At 35.7% G+C, this 23,029-nt stretch overlaps 1 protein-coding gene across 3 annotated transcripts in view; it reads right to left on the bottom strand.

The window, feature by feature from the left end:
• Positions 1 to 23,029, bottom strand: part of Fs(2)Ket (Importin subunit beta Fs(2)Ket) — a 144,278-nt gene that overhangs the window by 61,035 nt on the left and 60,214 nt on the right. For all 3 annotated transcript variants that reach the window (XR_014129045.1, XM_081745061.1, XM_081745068.1), the window contains exons 8-14: positions 16,641 to 16,812; positions 12,530 to 12,921; positions 11,577 to 11,780; positions 9,412 to 9,642; positions 5,640 to 5,747; positions 4,610 to 4,753; positions 2,247 to 2,467 (exon numbers count right to left, since the gene is read on the bottom strand). Coding sequence is in view for 2 of the 3 variants with exons in the window: in XM_081745061.1 (XP_081601187.1) it covers positions 2,247 to 2,467; positions 4,610 to 4,753; positions 5,640 to 5,747; positions 9,412 to 9,642; positions 11,577 to 11,780; positions 12,530 to 12,921; positions 16,641 to 16,812 (1,472 nt within the window). In the remaining variant the exon portion in view is untranslated. The remainder of the gene's footprint in view (positions 1 to 2,246; positions 2,468 to 4,609; positions 4,754 to 5,639; positions 5,748 to 9,411; positions 9,643 to 11,576; positions 11,781 to 12,529; positions 12,922 to 16,640; positions 16,813 to 23,029) is intronic.

Below are 23,029 nucleotides of genomic sequence, written 5' to 3'. Positions count from 1 at the left end.
CTAAAGACCATTCCAATAAAGGACATGGAGAAGTCGTTTGACAACTTGTTGGAGCGTGCAAATATGTGTATCGATGCAGAAGGGGAATACATTGATTAATAAAAATGATTTGTTCCAAAATGTACATTGCTTTTTTGTTTTTTAAAACGTTCGGTTTCTTTTGGAATGGAGGATGTATTACAGTGGTTCGAATTCCATCTTAAGCTCCAAGTCCACTGCTCATATAGCCTCGGTCCTCAAAACTAAAACTAGACTTCAACAAACCACCATCACCAATGAGAACTGAAATTTGGAATGGAAAGTATCGTCCCTTTATCGAAAGTTTGTACACGTCCTGCGTAATATTCCAAATACAATCTATGATTTTCCGTTTTAATTAAGAAGACGAACAGAAAAACACTTCATAAACAACACTTGACTGAAAATATTCTCGTCCGCTTACTGTGGACGTCTTCAGTGGAAAGGAGGATATTTTAAGATGAAATCGTTTTCCTATCGTTGAGTAAAAGAAGAAAGGTACGTGCTGAGTTCCATCGTGGCTACATGGTTAGCATACGCACCTTCGGCGCGGAAGACGTGAGTTCGATCCTATGTCGGAGCTCATGACTGTTTCTACCGACTTAGTACTGAAAAGTAACTTCAAATCCCAAATCAACAAGCCAACCACTATCTACTGAACTATTTCACTAACATTTTCTTCAAAATAGTGTCGTTAACATTCACTTAAAATTCTCTTTTTACTAAGGGGTTTTCGTTCTTACTGAAGCTGGAAATACATCAAGGATTAGAAATATTACACGAAAGAAATCACTTTCCTTCACTGAATTGGAATAAAATACAGATAAAGTCGTCGATGCATACACCGAATTTCCAGCCTACAAGGTGGTTAATTATTTCTTTTTAAATATACATCTTTTTTCACAATGCATATACGTACATTTCGCACTGTGATTTTTCACTTCTGGAAACCAAGATCCGATTACATAATTACACGGGGAAATAGAACTCTAAAGTGAAACTATTGGCACTGGAAAAGCATACAAAAATTCGGCTCGAAGAATGACTAAAGAGAGATTGAAACTTTCAGCTCATCTACCATAATTATTGTTCGCAAACTGCTGCATCATTTTTATCACAATGAATTTAAAGTTTTTCTTTTCCCCACTCATGAGATGAATCATAATTAAATCATTACAGATATATAATTATTGATAGAAAAATCAAATAAAATTTTCTGTTTAACCCACGATTATAATCTCTAGGCTAAGGGAGACGGATGATTACGGCAAGTGAATGATGAAATAATCGGAGGAATGAGAACGTGGGAGGAAACGTACTCCGAGTAAACCTACAGTGTGTTGTTATCCACCACAAACTTATTTAGCTGGGGACTGAACCAGGGTAAGCGCTCTACCACTGGGCCACCGTGTCCCTCTAATTATTGATGGAAAATTATTAAATATGTACCTATAAATTAGAACAACAAATATTACATCGTAAGCGCAAATAGAATGTATATTTTGGTATCTATATAGACGTACCCCATATTTAAAGACCGCAAGTCCGATAAAATTAGACCGACTATCAACTGAATATTCACCTAATTCATACGCTGGTGTTCAACTTTATCAGTTATTTTCGTAAACTTATAACCATTTCTGAAACACCTCTTTGAGAATTAAAATACATTACAATAATAACACAGAAGCTCAAATCAAGTAAGAGTATTCCAAAATTCTTGCATTTGTGCATTAAATGAGGGTAGCTTATCACACAACAGGATATTCCGATAACACCGAAACTAGTGGGAACGAAGGAAAAAAAAAAAAGTTCAATGTGTGAGTCAAAAATGGATCTCATTGGACTGTTGATCTAACTGCATCTGGTAGTCTTAATATTTTAATATTAAATGCTTATCATATCTCATTCTTAGAAAACAGAAATTATGTCGCCACCTTGATTTGACTTCTAATACGATTTAAAAAAAAAGCAAGTATTAAATAAAATGTGCCGAATAATGCAGAACTAGTCATATTTTACAATTAGTAACTTACATAAAAGTATATATTAAAGGCGTCAACATAATGTGAAAATTTGTATTGCAAGTATCTGTAACACCAAATTATCACATTTGATATTTTATCACTTGTGAATTAAAAGAAAAACATTCAATCTGCAATGATTTTTCTAGTTTCTGTATGTATATATTAATAAATAAAATAAAGTAAAAAAGAATACAAACTTACCCTACAAGACCAGCACAGGCTGCAATATTACTATCTGAATGATCACTATCTTGTGCAACAACGATAATAAATCTAACAATGAATTCCATATGAGGTACAAGAAGCTGAACATCTGGGCTCGGAGAATTGCCATCTCCTTTCAGTCCCTGAACAATTCCAGTGTAAGCTTCCAGAACTCCTTCTCGTAATTCATTCAAATAATCCACCATATCATAATCCGACTACGAAGAAAAAACAGCAATGTTCATAAATTACTGAAATTATCACGTTACAGAAATTACTATATATAGAGCAGGAAACCAATACTAATTTGCACACTAGTTTCAAGACCTATACAACCAATACATACAAAAAAACTATTACAAATATATAATCATTATATATTATATAGTCATTACTACAGCCCGGATTTATATGCAAAATGCAGGTTTTGCAGAACGTGCAGAAACGTATGGAAAGTATTTTCCTCTTTCCGATGGACTTGTAAGGAATCGTTAGAGACGCATGATAGCGCCCTATGTGTGCATATTGAGTGAATTTCGATATGCATGCATATTTCGTAAACTTCGCAGGATACTGCATATTTCCGAATTTTATTGCTGCATACTAGCATATTTCAGAGTATACCACAAGAAAGTAGGTTATATTTTGTAAATTATCTACATCTGTGTTGATCTACATTGATCTAATTATCTACATTGATTAAATCTACATCTGTGTTTACAAAGTGTTTAAATCACTTTGTAAAATCTTTGAATTTTACGTCCCACGGTTATGTCGGTTAGGCTAAAGTAGACGGTGATTATGAGTAATGAATGAAATGGTGGAATGAAGAAAGTGTGAGGAAACGGGAGAACTCCGAGGAAACCCACGCACATGGTGTTTGTCCACCACAAAGTTCACTTGGCGGGGGCTGGGATCGAATCCGGGACCCCAAGCACCAGAGGTGAACGCTCTACCACTGAGCCACCGCGGCCCCTAAATCACTTTGTAAACACAGATGTTAATTTAAAAAAAAAAAAAAAATTTTTGTTGCACATAATCTTAGGTAAATTCACTTTTGGTTGCTGGTACCACTGCGTCAGATAAACTTTGCCAAGCATTAGGCAAAAATCCCAGGTACAAAACAATCTGTGACATTGCAAATGTACCTAATGTCGAAAACATGGAATTGATTGGAAGAGAGCCTAACACAGGAAGACATTTGGTGTTTTTCAGATGAACCAGTGACTTCTGCTGATGTAGAAAGGAACTTTTCGATCTACAAAATGCTTCTTAGTGATAAACGCACAGGGTTTACAGAAGAAAACGTAAGGAAGATGTTCACAGTTTATTGCAGCAGTAGTCATTAAAGTCAGATATTTTTGTGAGAAATTGAAATTTTATTTTCTTAGTTGTATTTCAGTGCATATGTTGTTTTTTTTTTATGCTTTTTTTTTTTTTTTTTTCGTGCATATTTCCGGGTTGTTTTGTGCATGGAAATCCGAGCTCTAGTCATTACATAATCATGACTGGAAATGTGGAAACAACTTTTTTGCTTACACCAGGTTGTTGTCTAATTTTAATCTTATTTGTTAGGATTACTAGTACAAAGAATATGCTGTATCTTACATAGGTCTATAAATATTTTAAAAGCCACTTCAAAAGGAAAATGTTATTTTATAGTTAGATGAGTCTATTATTGCAATATTCAAAGAGCATCTAACTTAGTGCAAGTTAGTTCAACGGGTTCAAGATAGTGATCTGTAAATTAGTTTGTAAATTAAACATAAATGAAAGAATGGATATGAATGAAGCGAAACCAATCCCACTTTCGTAGAATAGCATAAATAAACGACTAAGAAAATATTACACTTTACGTCACGTTTAAAATCTTCCTATTATCTATATTAGAAATTCTTATTAAACACTTTTACACGTCATACTATATAATAATCACGATCACAGAAAAAGTACAGCCTCTCAATTTCGGTCGGAATCGAGGTAACTTATTCTGGTTCTCAATCTTAAATGTACAGATTCGCAGAAAATATTTGAGTTATTCGGCTGTTAAACTATTATTGTTTAATCGCAAAAGACGTTGATAAACTTTACAGGCATCAATTAATATTTCAACAACACATACTTACTATAGACCTATAGCTTTTCTTAGAAAATATACAACACGAAACTGTACAGACACGTGAAAATGTCAGAATAAAGCTTACAAACGAACTAACTTATATCCCCACCTGATTTAAGCCTTACTTTTTTTCTTTGTCTTTAAAAAGCTAAGTAAACGTAACGAGAAATCATAAAATGAGTAAACGTTTTATTTTTATTAAAAGCGTGCCAGACGTTTTCCTTATTACTAAAATACGTACTCTATCTACTTGTGCCTGTGACGCTTGTAGCAATGTTTGTAGTACAACATCAAGGTACTTTTTAAATTCTGGTCCGATGCTAAGAGCAATGTCTCCAAATACAGACAGAATCTGAGGTTTTACGGAACGGTGAACTGTGTTATCCTGAAAAACAAATTAAATATATTGTAAGTAATTAGCAAGTCTATTTCATTCAACTTTCTTTAAAAATTACAGGAACAACTTTCGCTCAATTATTGTGAAGTGAATTCACTGAGTTGCTCACTCTTGTACGTTGGGAGAACAAAAATATACTGTTAGTGATTAACTTACGTGTGATAAACACATTGGAAACAATATCAGAAAACCTCCGATTTAGTTTATATTCTAACATGACGACAATAATAAGAAACCTTCGTACTTTACTAGTTTAAAAAATATATAGTGTTCACTTTTAATAAAACTGACTTAAATTAACAAAAAAAAAATCTTAATTGATTTCAACTTTGTGGGTGATACATGAAAATATGCACACTCCCAGTTTTATCCACTTGCTGCAAGCATTCAATGTGTGCGCCCTGCATCACACAGCACACGTTCAAACTATAATCCAGTTCGTTCCATACGTTCAAAAGCATGTTCCTTCCAATGTTCGTCATAGTAGTTGTGATGGGTTTCTTTTGGTCTTGCAGTTTTAGCAGTGAGAATACATACTGTAGTGGAGTGTCAGGAACCTGCTTGCTGAACTTTGGGAACATAAGATATCACTGCTGATCTGACGAACAGTGGCGGGAAAATGCTATTGATCGTATGCAATGAACTGGATTACAGTTTGGACGTGTACCGTGACACACATCTGCAGCATGTCCTAAAGCTTGAATATGTACATTTCCAAGTATCATCAATCTCTGCAGATCTTATACTTGTAAATACAGTTTTATAACCCAATGAATTGTTTACACTAACCCTGCATTACTGAAATCATAATTCCTAGTGTGTAATTAATGTTTTCATTGCCTTGTTGATAATTTAAAAAGCAACTAAAACTTACGCTTAGATTTTCAAGCAGCAACATCATTATATCATCACAGTAAGGCAAAACTTTATTCTTCAAGGCTCGGCAGATGTCACCCGTTAAACCTACTGCTGCACCGCAAACCTGCAAATATAAATCATACTACCATGTACTAGAACGTAATGACTTAAAAGGTAAAAGATGATATCTTTAGTATCAATGTTTAAGAGCTGATCTACCCTGCAGGAAACAAAAAACAGAAGTTTTGTCCAAAAAGTTGCCTGGTGGAACAAAGAATTCCACACGATTCAAACTTCATGCTCAAATAAACCAAATCTTACAACGGAAGTCTGCAGAGCAGGAAGACTATGCAGAAGGCTCATTCAAGCGACCTACCGCCAACGAGAGGACGCACAGTGATCGGAATGACAACAAAGTGCGGCGAAACTATTTGCGAGTGTACTGAAAGCGCGTTTTTGTCGATATGGTATTTTTTGAAGACACATTAGGTTATTTTCGATTGTTCTGCTGTAATGTGAATAATAATTTACCGTTTACGGTCAGTGACGCGGGTTGCCTATGTAGGTGTCGAAAAAAAAATCGACATTTGCAAAATCAGATTTACAAATACCATCTTGGGTAGTTATGAAAAATAATAATTTAGAACTTGACGTATGTCATTCTTATTAAAATTGCAAAGTAAAGATCTCATTATAAACAAAGGAGATATGTTTCTGGATAGTAACGAAAAATTACAAATAAACATGAATAATGAATTTAACCAAAAGTCAGTCCGTGTAAGAAATAGTTACAGAAACGAAACTATCTCGTAACACACACACTTGAAAACAAAACAGTGAGAATTGTCTAATCAAGCACAACAAAAATAAAATTTGATTGTGAAATTAATTACTTTCAAAAGTCTCTGGTGCCCATACATAAGATTGGTGATAGCTATTTAAAAGTTGTAACATTTCGTTCGGCATGTAACATTTTGGGGCATACTGGGTCTGAACGATGAAATTATCGGGCTAGACGATGACAAAAAAGTGTAGCAAGTCTAGCTTTATATCTTTCCTATAGTTTTTCCGGCACAATTTCTCGCGAAACGAAGTGTTTCGAGACTTCTGAGCTTCCTCACTTAGCATTTCTATTGGAAGAGGAGCTACGGGTATAGTAAATCCTCCAGCGATTTACCATGTGCACGAAGACTTGTCTAAGTGGCAAGATGACACGACAGAACGGGACTAGCAGTCAGTCTCTGAGTATTGAGCGTCCACCCAGACTCATTGATGCTCGCTTCGTTTGCAAAGTACCAGGTAGTAGGAGCTAATTCTAACAAAATTCATTAATTGCGAGACCACACAAAGTATTAAAATGAAAATGAAAATGAAACCTTGGACTTGCTAGGAAAATTTTAAGTCTACAAATATATAGCAAAGCATTGATTTTGAATATAGTGTTGTAAAAATGGGCCCAGTGCGCATACGAAGTACCTCAGATGCCTGTTATTGGCCTTAAAGGATTGCTATTGTTCTTATCAACAATACCAATATTTAGTATTTCATAACTATCGACATACTTAAGAGTAATAGGTCCGTCATACTACCACGCAAGAAAAGCATTTTTACAAGAACAGCCAATTATACTTTTTTTTTTCCCTTCATGAACGAGTGATGCCAGGATGAAAAACAAATCTGTTCTGTATAGAGTGGACATTCCCTTACTAAAAGACTATGGACTTTCGTTCCAGTGATAAGAGTTCATTTTTGGGGTTCTGTCCAGGTTTTTTGCTATTTCGACCACAGTGCGACGCAGCATAGAAAGAAGATACTAACGTGGTCAAAACTTAAGATATACAGGTTTTACGATTTACACTGTACAGTACCAGATCCGGAATTGCACATTCGAGAAATTCCATGCTTTTTTATTCCAATGGGCCACTTCGTTATTTTTATTACTATATATACTTATATTATTTCTATATTCAGCGATTAAAAACCTCCTCTTAGAGTTGGAGTTGATTTTGAGTTTAACGTCCCGTTCAGCAGCGAGGCTATATGAGACGTGGACCTACTGATTAACGTGGAATCCGAACCACATGAGCTCCCTCCGGGAATCGAACCCGGGTCTCCCACGCCAAAGGCGCGTACGCTAACCGCTTAGCCACGGAGGAGCTCAACCTCCTCTTAGAGAACAACCCTTAATTAAATAGTAACCCTGGTTTGGGTACAGCAATACGTTCAAAGCATTTAAAAAAAAAAAAAACGCATCTCTTCACCTATTACTATTCTTGCCTGTTATTGGCATCAAAAACATAACCCGAAAAAATATCAAGTTAACTCTCCCGTGGTTCTACTGAAGAGTTTTCATTCAAGTCCTTCGGGTTCGATCCCTACACTCTATAAGAAAACTAAGCGCTGCTTCACCTAGCCAGCCAGTCCACAAGAACTACATCTTCAACGACTCCCAATATTCTTCTATTATAGGAAAAAGCTCCCGTTCGGGTCACTGAGCTGAACGGTCTTCTCGACATCTTGGAGTCTTCTTTGCCCTTAAAATAACTTGCGTTTATATACGTAAACTATCCACGAAGGAAGAGTATCGTATCTTAGTAGAAAAAACGAGCGGTAGTGGGATGGGTTCTCCCACAAACAAAAGCAAGCGTTTTCGGATGCTTTAAACGTATTGTTATACGCAGAACATGGTTGATGAAAATAGAAATAATGTATCTAGTAAATACAGTCAATATAAATTAAGGAAGCTGTATTTAAATATAAAGACTAGCAACGGACACAAGTGTCACTTGCATAATACAAATTATAAACTAGAATTTTCAACAATGATCGGAGAACTAATTCTGCTGTTACCTTTACCACATTACCACCTTTACCACGTAAAAGATACCCGCGATGTTTTCATGAAAATACAGAACATTATTGCTTGTATTTTTCCCCACTCCTTTTTATTTCACTTACAAATGTTAGATGAAAAATGAGTCGCATGAAGTTGTAGCCAATTCCGACAGCAGAAATATCATATACGCTGGTATGGGAGTTAACTACAGCTGTATTTGAAACAAATATTTCGATTGCTTCATTTCCGGAGACCAGTTTACTAAATGTTCTTCCAGCTTTGTGCAATAGGCATAATGCAATACTAACATTCAAAGTGCTGTGAACGTAAGATCACTTTAATGAACTATTACTGCGTTTAATTTGATAGGGAAAAACTGGACAAGTGGGTCATAAATACATGCTAATTCACTTGACAGTTCTGGACGCATCCTATACGTAATTATCATTTTGATTTTTCAAGCACTTTTTATACGTAGAACTAAGTATGTTTTATACCTAGTTACTCATTTCACGCCGTGTTCATTAATATACTTAATAAATTCCGCGTGAACTTGAAACGGCATATAGCTTATTCTGTCCTATGAATAGTGAATAGTCTTTTCTCATTGAGTAATATAAAAAATGAAGTCTGCTGATTTCTACGAGAGAAAATAACGTTAACTGATAATTTCCCAACAGTATTTCTCAAAAAACCTACATTTCTTTTCAATTTTGCATTATTATTCTACCTGAAATATATATATTTATTAAAAAAGGGTACGGAATCTTTAAAATTGAGTTTGAAGAAGTCCTTTAATAACGATCATTGATTACGCATCACAAATCTTGAATTAAACACTCCAAATTTTAAAAATCACACGGAATGAAAAAAACTGCACAAACCAAAAATACGTCCCAGATATTTGTTTGTTTCCTCCTCTATGTTGTACTACATGAGAAAAAAATCTTACCTGGTATTCAGCATGATTTTTCAAGCCAAGGAACAAGAACTGCTTGAATGCCTCCATATACTTTAAAAATCCTTCCCCTAAAACTTCAACAAGAGTTGAAACAGCCATTAAAGCGTCTTCCTGAACACCGCCTGATTTACAAGAATTTGAATTGAACATTTGTAGTAAAGCTGTCATTATTGTATCAGATATCTGAGGTGCGTCTTCTGGTGTAACTTTCCTGAGAACACTCTATATAGAAAAAAAGAATAATATTAAAGTTATTAAAAATGTTAATTTCAAAATAAATTACACAATTATTTCAAAACTAAATCCTCGTTACACACCTTATTCTAAAGGAAACTATATTCCTGTTGGGGATGTAACTAAGATGTCAGTAGGTCTCAACTAACGTTCGCACTCATTTCGTGAATTTCCAGTTTTCCTCCCTTAAAATTCTCCAGTATAATAAACATTAAGAATTATATTGATTTCTCAAATTTTCCAGCACAATAAACGTAATGAAATCGTGTTTTTGTTCAAATTTTTCCTACTGCTAAAATAGTTTGACATTTTCGTGCTTAAGAATAGACTCCAATAGAATTCTTATATTCCTTTTCTCAAACTTGCTGCATAATATCGCTAAAGATAATTCACATTCACGGTTTCTTGGTGATAAATTGTGAACGTTGTTCTTTATAAACAGCAACGATTTATAATATTACTATTATTACAGGTTGATATTCAAAAATTCTCAAGTCTGTTTTCTAACTGTGAGGAGACGCAAAGCGGATACCTCTTACACCGGTTTAACACCAAAGCTGATATCCTTGTAGTAGTAGCTACTATACAAAACGATAGAATGTGCGTAATTTTCGAAGAGTTTGTTTCGTATTGGTATCCATTCTTAGTGAATTATGTGTTTTAAAGCCCTAGCTAAACAAATACAAAATTGCCCGCCTAGGAATTTAACAAGGATGTTGGCGATGAAACTATTTGTCCGTGGTCAACATATAAATACAAATTTAGCTACACTACATTACCAATTCTCTGAACCATTCAGAAGTGTACAGTTAGTTTACAACAAAGATTATCAATAAACAAGCTAGAAACTTAAGCCTAGCAACAGAATACTTTCAACATAAATAATGACATTATTAATCCTTTAAATTCTATGCGCAAATACTTTGTTCAAAAATATACACATTAATAGACCGGATGTTCAGGCACTAATATAAAAAATAAGCAGTTGTAATTCAAAAAGCGGTAGCACACAGAAATTAGGCCATGCGTAGTGCTCCAATAAATTACTACCGAATCCGTCTAATCGTCATACATTATCTTTCACAGACGCATGAAATTCTTTCTAAAGGCTTCTAACAAACAATTTTTCACTTCACACAGTGGTCTAGTTTGACAGAACCTTATACGCAACAATCCGGGGAAAGCAATTATTGGTGATTTTCGGACGAGTAGATACATTAAATATTAAGATGTATTAAGTACATCACTTACTGCATTTTGGTACTCCGTCACAAGGATTAATTGCGATTTCACGGTAACTATTTATTTAAGTAAATCGGTAAATTTTTGATCGCAAGAAAATTTTATATATTTTAAATATCTAAAACAATCTTTCCATTATCACGGCTGTAATTGGGGTTATTCAAGAAGTACGTAATAGCATGTGGGCTAGTACATTTTTACCTTTGACTACTCGTCCAATTCTCTATTTTTTAAGTCCTTATTAAATTCTATTCCGTTCTTGCGGTAAATGTATCGTGATGGAGCTGGCCTTGACCTGGACAAAGTTCATATCTGTTATTTTTAACTTCCTTGAAGCGTCAGAAACCTTTATTGAAACAAGATATTTATGTAGTTATCCCCATGAAGTCCTGATTTTGAAGAATGAATATATATATATATATATATATATATATATATATATATATATATATATATATATATATATATATATATATATATACAGCATAGACAACAAAGAGTGAAACGGGCAAAATAAATAACTGCAGCTGAAGGATAGACCACTCAAACTTCAGTGAGTTCATTTTTATTCTCTCCAACATTAAGAACTAAGCATTTGACTAACATCTGGTCTCTACGTATCACCATATCTGACTATCATACACTAAGTTTTCCATCATTTACGTACAGCACCAACTTACCTGTAAAGTGGCACACAACAAGCTCTGAAGATCATTATACTGGGCTCTATCACTGTGACTTTGTATATGAGACTCCATCTGGAGAACCTGTTGTAGCCTCTCGAGTATCACCATTGTGGTTTTTTGTACAGTTACGTAGCAATCACGAGGTGAATTCTTTACCATCTCCATAAGCGCTTCATAGGCAGCACTACGAAGATTGGCCTTGAAAAAAGAAACAAATATTACAATGCTTCACAACGTATGATACGTATTTTTGGAAATACGGAATTACCTACAGCTTTATTTCTTTCACATGTACTGCAAACAGAACAAATCACACACATATACATAAAACAAGCTGCAGACTCTTTTGAACTACTTTTCCAAAATCAAGAACACAAACTTTTTGTTTGTTTGTTTGTTCTACCAGTCAATTATGATCTAGTACAATTATACTGTCATCCCTATTAATATCGATATTATCTTTCTATCACATCCGATTATGTCTCTTCAATCAGCATTTTCTGCAGCTGACTGATTTCCCTTAAAAATGGACACTAAGATTGGTTTCCGAAATCTCCTTAATGTAAAACTTAACCTGTTAATACCTCAATAGCACTGAACGACAATTTATTCAACATGGTATTTATTTTGACCGCATAAGAACCACCACCCCGGCCTAAAATATGTATCACTGACAGCTAAAGTTGATTTGAACCTATCATATAAATATCTTCGAACTAAACATTGGAACAGCACAAAAATTCTAAAATTCTGTCTCGCACAACCATCAGAAGGAACTATGAATGCCAAATCAATCAGTACTACTCTAAAACTTAGCTTACCACAGAAGAAACGTTTCCTGCCTACACATTTTTAAGATAAAACCTAGCCCTTACCAAGAAAAAATATGATTAACATCAAAGTATTATTTTGAACTTTTTTTAGAAGTATTATAAAATTATACTTACTTGGGCACCGTCCGGACGGTCTGTTGTTTCCAAAAGTCGCTGTACTATAAATTCAAAATACTCAGATAAGCAGTATGTAGCTGGTTGCTGCTGATCATCATGACCCTCTGCAGCTTCATACGCAGCTTCTGCTAACCCTGTGAAAGCCCAACATACGTTCGCCGCAACTCTTGGTTCTGATTTTAGGCCGTTAACTAGGGATTCCAGTAAAGGTTTCAGGTAAGTTTCATTGATAGCAGCATCTGGAATGATTTCACATACACGTCCGAAAGTCCATGCAACAGTATCTCGAACTGCTACACTTGAATCGTACATTAATTCAATCAAGGTTGGCATTGCTTGCTCTACTAACGGTTTTAACGTTGAAGGTTCAAGTCCACCTAATATCGAACCTGCAAGGGAAATATGAAGAAAATAAGTTAATTACTTCACGCAGAAAACTAATCTTTGAAGTTGGAATATTTAAAACAAATTCTGATTAGTTTGGTGTATTAAAAAGGGTTTAGACATAACATTTTTCAATAATATGCTCTTATCAATGTATGCATATTGATGTACTAATTTACATAAAAGAGCCAGTATTATTACCTGTGTAGTACGTTAAGGATTATTATTTTTATTCCATATAGATGAGTTTTGAAACAACCGTGTAACTTCTAATCCGATATAAAAAAGAAAAACGCTTAAATTTTGTACAAAGCAAATAAGAGAATGTTCAATTCAATAGATGAACAGCGTTGTCAAGCCAAAAGTTATATTTTTTTCAAACCGCACCACACCAATTTATACATATTTTTTCAAATCTACACGTTAGAAGAAAACTTACAGTATTACATTTACAGGGTTTGTATAAAAGGTAATGCGACCAACTTCGGAGATAAAATTTATTGAAGACTTCGCCACATATCATTAAACTGCTTCAAAATAGGACCACTGGACGTCGACATACTTCTGCCAACGAGTTTTAAACGCTTGGAAGACGCCAACAGTGCAACGAAGCCGATTTGACTACTTCTACAGTCCCATGGTGCTGTCCTTTGAGGGTTGTCTTCACACGGGAAAACAGGAAAAAGTCCGCCAGGGTCAGATCGGGACTGTAAGGGGCTGGGGAAGGGTTGCGATCCCGTTTCGGGCTAGGTAACAGGTGTCGCTTGGTGCATTGTCATGATCCAACTTCCAATTGATGGCAATGTCTGGTCTCACTCGGTTTACTCTCCCTTCAATCTTCAGCATTTCCACATAGAATGTACCTGTGACGGTCTGTCCCTCAGGTACAAATTGGTGGCGGATCACAACCTTAGCATCAAGACTGAGCATGGCCTTGACCTTCGACCTGCTGATTCTTTTAAGGGGATGCTGATGTGTGCTATTCGGTACTTTGGCGTTTTATCTCTGGGTCGTACTCTAAAACTCATCCGTTTGTCTCAACTGACTTGTAAGTGTGATGGAAGCTTCCAAAATTTGGAGGTTCGTGATACTGCAGTGTCCTTAGTTTGCATCAATGAAAAATAAATTTAGTATTGTGTAATAAACTAATGTAATGCTGTTTTAAAAAACTAACTTTATGTCAGGTTGACCACACTGTTCGTTTTTCTGATATTGCGAAATATGCCACACAATTTCTCCTTGTTGACTTTTTGCTTTGTACAACATTTCAGTTTCTAAATTTTTATTAGTTTAGAAGTTAAAGGATTCTCTTAAGTTAAAAAGAAAGAAAAAAAAAACTCCCCTTCTATACGTTGCAAACTCGACTGTATATTCATGTAGTCCTCTGAATCATTTCTCGAACCGCTTGATTCATTTTTTCTTTCTTTCTTTTTGTGTCCGATAAAACGACAACTTCAGCATATAAGGTCAAAATTTAGCAAATACTATAACTTGAAAAATTAAACACAGAGCTTCCTATCGTCCTTGTTGGAACAGAGTTCCCATGCCCTTTAACAATGAAATAGTGAATGTTACGTGAAATGTGCTGAATCGTATTATGAAAATTTCGGAGCAGTGTGTTGAATGCTGTGGAAACTTTGGTCCAGCGAACGCAGGTCTAACGTAAGATTATTATGCCTACTATCATTTCATCAAAATTTCCACACCATTCGATTCAGCACAATCCACCCACTTCAACGATAATGGATATGGAATACGTTTCTTTCAACAAGAAGTTGGAAATTCTGTGCAGTTTCTAAGCTTCTCAGAAAAAAAGCCATACTACCTACTAAATTTTGACCATAAATGCTACAGCTGTTCTTGTTATCGAACACAAAGAAGAAAAACTGAATTAAGTGGTTGAAGTAACTCGGAGGATAACATCAATAAGCAAACAGTGCGGTTTGCAAAATATATAGTAGGAAAATAGAAGCGTTACACAGGTAACAATATTCGCTCTTTCATCTGCATTTCATGTTAATTCATATTAAGAAACGTAAAATATATCTGATAAAACTAAATATTATGAAAAAAAAAAAAAAAATGAATAGTATTTCCCAACACGCAAATATTTCAAAATAGCGAAATGACATTTTTAAAACCAATCTACCGAAATACTACTGCACTATCCTTCCATTCAATTTTCAAAGCACTTCCAAAAAAATATTTTGATGATAAAAAGATTACCAATGATACACTGTCGCACGTGCGTGTAAAGGAAAAATGTAGTATGACTACATGTAATATTAATGTAAGATAAGAATACATCAAAGACCGAGACATGTAGCACTCATATCTGGTATATCCAAACACTTAATTACATTATTGATACAAGTTGCTGGATACATAAGCAAATTTACCTTATGCTTCTGTATTTCCTTTCTCACGGGAACGTTGTCAACAGTTTATTACTACATCACTGAATAATGATTCTTACTATTACATCTCCTATTGTAGTTCAATTTCTTCATTAAAAACAAAATGGAATCACAGTTTAATATCCCACGTTTCTCTCTTGTAAGCTCAAAGGAAGATGAGATGAATGAAATAGAATGAAAACACTGGAAAAAACGGGACAACCCAGAAACAAACCCAGGCACACGGTATTTGGTCATCACCTTATAAGGCAATTTACACAGAGCATCTCATAGAGTTAATTTTAATTTTTAATTGCCCCTTAACTGTATTTAACAGTCTACTCAGTTTTATGTTTCAAATTAACAATGTGGAATCATACTATCTTTCTTAATTTTGTTGCTCTAATGAGCATGACAAATTCACTTTTTGTGGAAGCATTGTAAATAATTTTCCACTAGCAGATTTAACAGTCTGTAAACATTATCGTAAATTTTCGGACTTACGTTGTTTAACATTTATTTTGACTATTTACATATGTCATTAAGATTTCTTCTACTCAAACTAAAGTTCTTCACTTCTTGTTATTTTCAGGAGTGATGCTGCGAAATTGATTTTTAACTGACGATAATTTAACTCCAAGTGAAAGCAATGTGGCCAGACCCAACTTCTACTCCAAGTGAAAGCAATGTGGCCAGACCCAACTTCTATGTACACTCATGTCCAAAACTATTGTCGCATGTCTATAAATATGCTGTTATTAGAATATAATTTGATAACGAATTCGCCCGGTATTTCTTATAATGTTAGTATATGTATAATCAGCAAAGACATGTACGTGGCAAATTTCATGTCAAATGAGCAGTAAATAAGAACAATAGAACGAAAATAAAACTTTCTTGTCCATTTGGCAACATTTTGTTTTACTCACTCTAATTTTCGTATTTATAATTCTTTTCCTATGGGATTTACCACAAATATACATTTCCCGATTATACACACAGTATCAGTATTAAAAGTACCCTGCAAAATCATTATAAAATTATATTCTTACAAGAAGACAGTTATAGATAAGCGACAATTATTTTGGACATGAATGTACATAATCCTCTCAAAACAGTTTTTGAAATTTTATTTTTGATCATCCCGAAACTGTTTTACGCACGTAAATACTTTTAATAACAACACCTTTTTGCATGCCACCATTATCTGTTAACTATGAAAAATGTAGTCAAAAGCTTATTGTTTGTATACATTGTATTGTTATCATTAACAAGATGTATATTATCCTCCAGCTTTCAATGCATTTAATCATACGAAAACTACGTACCGAAAGACATTACTGCCGCATCTCTGTACCTCCAATCAGGATTCTTGATATTGTCTTTGACGAATGGTAACACGTATGGCACAATGTCATCTTCACAGCACGTGGCCAAGAGCATCAAACACACTCCTGCGGCCTTGCTTGGATTCCAATCATCCTCATCATCATACTCTTCCTATAATACAAAATACAATTTTGAAATGGAAGAGCATTCAAAGTTTTATGATTTACAATTTTATATATATATATATATATATATATATATATATATATATATATATATAATCACCGTGCAACACGAAATCTGTCCTTCACATGACAATATATTTTTCTTATGAATTTTTGCATGAGAAAATCAAATCTGTAATTACGTTTTATGTATCACACACCAATTTTGTGAAAAACTGAAAAGTTTGAAATTTTGTACTGTGAAATACCGTATTTTATGGGTGGCGATGAGATACGATTAATTGGTTTGGTTATTGAAATTTAGCGTACCTTTTCGTGGAATCCGAGCCACCGTGTCGTTCAATATTGTTCTACCGGGAATCAAACCCGATACCTCGTGCACTAAAGGCGCGCGTGCTACCCACTACCAGCGGGGAGGCAGGAATGTGCTTAAGGTTAAAAAAAAAAAAAAAAAAATTGCATATGTAATATTCCTTACAATATACGCTCATTTAAACATTATTTAAGAGACATTTTTCTTCTTTACAGAAGGAATATGCTGTTTATAGAGGCTTATGAGTCAATACATACGAAGTGGTCCAGAGGTGGTTGCTCGACCATCGGAAAATTATAAAAACTTGAGTGTGATGAACCTTGTGTATGAGAAGGTCATTCACGTTGTCGTATGTAGAAGTGTTCTTGAATGGCGGCCATCTTTGTTGTCGGTGAAGTGTCAATTTTTGCATTTGCAAGCGTTTACGAAAACTACAGTTGCTCAGAATGTACGAACCAGACGAACACGAAACAAAAACGAATGTTAAGAGGTACTGACTGAGGTACACGGAAAATATAAACTTTTGCGTCTAAATAAATATGCAGGGTTCCAAACAAATACATCAAATCACCAGAAAAAAACTAGAGAAAATTATATTTTTAAACGGGCTTCTTAAGTTTTGTGCTGAATAATATTGCATGTAAAGAGTGTAGAAATATTCAGTTATGATACTAATGATGCCGTAGATTTTTATGGGGGTCCGAAAGTTGTTTGTGATTTTGATGCCATTTTGGGGGCGTAATATCTCAGAAGGGCAAAGTGCTAAAAATTGCTGCTTATGCCACCAAGTAATTCTGTATGTGAATAAATCACATACAGACTGATATTACATGGAGAAAACAGTGAAGACATGGTAAAAACACGAAAAAAGCACCTGCGTGACGATGGTCGCAGCCCGGAAAAATTTAAACGTTTGGATATGTTTTATGCTAGATCTGAGAAACTATGCGTTATGCAGCAATTAGGCTTATTTTTGTTTATGTTCAGTTGTGTAAAAGCTTGCGCGTGGCGTTTGTTCCACCTTTGTGGCTCCATGATCATTGCCACGTCTATGTAGTAAGGGTGTTTGCTCCCCCTTGCATCCAGGACACACGTCGTCGAAGTGCACCGTGGTATTAATGCACTTAGTGTATCAGCAAAGTGATATTGAAATCCAATCCCAGTTACGGAAGTCACTATGTTCACAAGATTGCGTTATATAGGATAGACTAGCCTTTGGCTACCTTGGAACTCCGCTCCCAGACCCCCGTGTTTGCTCGGTATACGGCTTCGAACCTCTAAAACCTACAATTCTACTAAAAGTCAAGTTTCTTTTCGTATTTCAACTATCTAAAAGATAAGATTTTGTATCACAAGAAAACGCCCATTTAAATATGGGAATTACTTCATCCCCCCAATAGATACCTTAAAAACTAAACATATTCACTTTTGGCAATTTTCCTGTGGGTTAGTCCCGGACATCTACAATTATGCCAAATTTCATCATTCTAATCCTGCCGGAAGTACCTTAACATTTTGGGGTGTAGAACACGTCCCATATAAGTAACATTGGAAGGACCTTTCAGTTCCCCATAAAACCTCTCTACGGTTGAAAATCTTTATTTTTGGTCATTTACTAGGGTGCAGCGTTTTACCACTTTTTTCTCAGAATGAAATGTAATACCTGGCAAAAGTGGCCAATCCACATGGACATTTCAGGTATAGATTTTTTTTCAAATCAGATAATATCTTCTGTGAGAACTATTGCCTCAAAGTTTCAAAATTTACCTGAAAATTGCAAAAAATACCAAAGTTGTTCATTAATTTTAGTTATGTTACAGGAAACATATTTTTGGTTAAATACATGTCAGTTGCTATGAAAACTGACATTCAAGCGTAAAAATGCCAGTTATATGCACTTTGGGAGAATAGGGGTGCCTCCTCTGGGGCCAGAAAAGGGGGCAAATTCAGTACAGTTAAGCGATTGTGCAGTTCCTCGCTCACCTGGCAATATAGCCTGGCCAAGTGACCCAGAGCCCACCATGTAGAGGTGGCTGCACCTAGGGCTTCCTCCGCTAGGCCTATCCAATTAACCAACCATATATTGGGCCGGATGAACTGATCCGATTAGTCACTGTCAGGAAAAATTGTCACAAATTGGGACTTTGATTGAAATTTAGACGCAGCTTGCCTAGAAAGTAAGGTTGACCTGATTATTCCGCCTCTAGCCTCACTGGCACATACGCGGGAGGCTTCTTCAGTGACCAATTTCAGTATCCGTTCTACTGCCACCGTGTGGCACGGATGGACGGTGAAGGACCATTCTGGCACAGTGTTGTCAGGAAGTGAAAGTCTGACCATGAGCTGTTTGTTTGGTACCGTCCATAGAACTTATTGGTAGTACAGTTATTGAAACATCACTGCTTTCCCAAACGGTCATTGCAGTGTAATTGTTTGCCTCAAAATTCAGTCTGGCAATGATGTTATATCTAATGGAGTTATGGAGATTCTCTGCTTCGTGTTCTCGAGCACTAAGAATCTTATGTAATGCATCTTGTCGGACAGCAAGTCGACCATCAGTCATCATGGCGAGCAGAAATTTTCTGGGAGTGCAAAGAATGCATTCGTCTGAATGGATGAACGGATTACAGTCTGGTATTTCCTTGGTAAGTACCTAGACCTATGAATGGTCTCAAAGACGTGAGAGGACCATTAGCAATGGAAGACTATGTTCTGATACAGTATTGCATAACCACACAGACTCTTAAGTATGAATGTCGCAATTTCTATTAATTTCTTGGTAGGTTTTCTGTTGCAATATACAATGTTAAAATTCTGTTTGCACTAATCAACCAGCTAGCTTTGTTTAGTTTGCCAGGGAACATAGAAACAACCTCTTCCGAGCATGCTCCGGAGTCAATGGCTTGAGATATCTGGAACAAGCATCTCAGGTCTTTACTGAGTTTTCTGTGCTCTTCTGGACTATGATGAGAAGTCACATTTTATTGGTTTGAATAGCCACACTGAAAGCTTCTCACAGTTAGATAGTTTTGAAACTATGGGATCTGTGTAAGAATAGGGGCTTGAATAAGCATCGTGAATATGCGTGAAGAGAGCTCGGAACAGCAGTTCATTAAAATGCAAGAGACAAATAGCCCATTGCGTAGGTTTTCCTGTTAGTTCCTCTAATTTTCGAAGAACTCCATTCCAACCAGTGTTAGTGTATGTTCCATCACACCCAAGAACCTCAACTTTATTAAAGCCAATTCTGAGTTGGTTCATGATGTATTCGAAAATAGCTGTGGTCTCGTCATGTGCAGAGCCAGAGGATGGTGTCACGTGACCAACGTATTGAGAGTTAGGTTCAGCCGCAAGTGATAAATGCTCTTCTCTAACGATGCCTGTGTGTATTTTAGTGTCATCCCTTCGATCATCAAAGTATAGGCTTTTAATGGGATCATCATTTCTAGAACTCTTTTAAATTCCGAGCAAGTTTAAGTTTCGCAAGCTTTATTTTGTTCCTGTCTACAGTTAAAGCAGATGTTATGTCGCTAGATTTTTGAGAAGTTATGATTTCAAATCTACGAAAATCGTTCCGAAAGTAATGTCTCTTCTTTTATGGAAACTAATGGAGATCATAACTAACAACAGCACAACTAAACACAGCAATATTTCAGCTACAGACTCATTTTTCCACATAGTTCCCACCATTTGTTATGCACTTTTGCCAACGATGAACCAGAGCCTCCATGTCGCGCTTGTAAAAATCGGCATTCCATGGACTGTCTTTTGCATTCCGGCTCGTAGTGATAACACCACGTATCATCTCCAATGACGATGCTATCCAAAAAATTGTCACGTTCATCTTCATATTGGTCCAGCATGTCCCGAAGGAAAAGGAAAGGACGAAAAAAGCTGTAGAAACGCTTAATTGTACTGAATTTACCCTTTTTTCCGGCCCCAGAGAAGGCACCCCTATCCCTCCCAAGCGCATCTAACTGGCATTTTGAGACAGGAATATCAGTTTTCATAGCATCTGGCATGTATAAACCCAAAAATATGTTTACTTTAACATAACTGTACAAAAATGAACAATTTTGATATTTTTTACAATTTTCAGTGAAATTTTGAAACTTTGATGCAATAGTTCTCACAGAAGATATTATCTGATTTGAAAAGAAATCTATACCTGAAATGTCCATGTGGATTGGCCACTTTTGCCAGGTATTACATTTCGTTCCGAAGAAAAAGTGGCAAAACGACCCACCCTAGTCATTTACTTAACTAACGCTGACGGAAACATACAAGCATACCGAATTTAAAGTTTTTATTCCAAGTACCTAAAATATGGGATAAATCCAAATAAAGGTCCATTTAAAAAACAATTTCTTCATCCTCCCTTTAGACCCCCTAAAGATTAAAAATTGGCAATTTTCCTGTGGGTTAGTACTTAAAAGATACAATCATGCTAAATTTCGCCTTTCCACGTCAACCGGAAGTACCCTTTTATTCTGTCACTTCATGTAATTTTATATTTAGCTAAACTTCCGTAACTTGGATTGGATTTCAATATCACTTTGCTGATATATTAACTGCTTTCATACCGCGGTCCACTTCGACGACGGTTGTCGTGGGTGCAAGGGGGGGCTAACCCCCTTACCATATAGGCGTGGCAATGTTCATGGAGCTAGAAAGATGGAACAAACGCCACTCGCAAGATTTTGCACAACTCAACACAAAAGAAAGCGGGCGTAATTGCTGTACAATGCAGTTTCTCAGATCTAGAATGAAACATATCCAAACATTTGAATTTTTCCGGGCTACAACCATCGTGGCTACGCAGGTGCTTTCTTCGTATTTTTACCATGTCTTCATTTTTTTTTTTTTTTTTTTTTTTTTAAATAGTTTATTCACATACAGAGTTACTTGGCATAAGCAGCATTTTTTTTTAGCACTTTGCCCTTCTGAGATATTACGCCACCAAAATGGCATACAAATCACAAACTTCAACTTTCGGACCCCCATAAATCTACGGTGAAGGTAGTGCCATAGCTGTGAATATTTCTGCAGACTCTTTACATGCAATAGTATTCAGCACAAAACTTATGAAACCCTCACTTTATGCCACTCCAAAATACAGCCCGTTTAAAAATATAATTTTCTCTAGTTTTTTTCTGGTGATTTGATGTATTTGTTTGGAACCCTGCATATTTATTTAGACGCAAAAATTTATATTTTCCGTGTACCTCAGTCTCTTCTCTAAACATTCGTTTTTGTTTCGTGTTCGTCTGATTCGTACGTCCTGAGCAACTTTAGTTTTCGTAAACGCTTGCAAATGCAAATATTGACACTTCACCGACAACGAAGATGGCCGCCATTCAGGAACACTTATACATACGACAATGTGAATGATGTTATTGACCTTCTCATGCACACGGTTCGTCATACTTCAACTTTTATAATTTTCGGAGATGGTCGAGCAACCATTTTCACAATTTTTGCACTACTACAGATGGATTGACCCTTATGAAAGGTATAATATCCTCCTCATCCTTCGAATTTTCTCCTACTGCGTAAGAATTTTTCTCTGCGTTATAATACGGAACACTAGTTTCTCATTTTTCCTTACTCTTTGTCTTCATTTCAGGTAGTAGCTCATTAATATATAGTGATAAGCGGGAACCAGATTTGTGTTGCCAAATATGCTGCCATATGTTCTACCATTTGAGTGAGATTTGATTCGATTATATTGCTATTTGCTGAGTGGAATTTCGTTAGGAGTGGTCGGATTTTCATTCTTTTGTCTTCTTGTGATAATCTGTGCTGTTCATCTGGTTTTCAAGAGAGTGCTGAATAGACATTTTGCTACAATGGAGTACAATGTCCCGTGCGTGTGAAAATAAACCTGACT

Source organism: Thermobia domestica, chromosome 2, assembly GCF_964235325.1.
Source record: "Thermobia domestica chromosome 2, izTheDome1.hap1.1, whole genome shotgun sequence".
Classification (NCBI taxonomy): domain Eukaryota; kingdom Metazoa; phylum Arthropoda; class Insecta; order Zygentoma; family Lepismatidae; genus Thermobia; species Thermobia domestica.
Note: the sequence above shows the minus strand (reverse complement) of the source record. Positions and strands in the feature narration are given on the sequence as shown.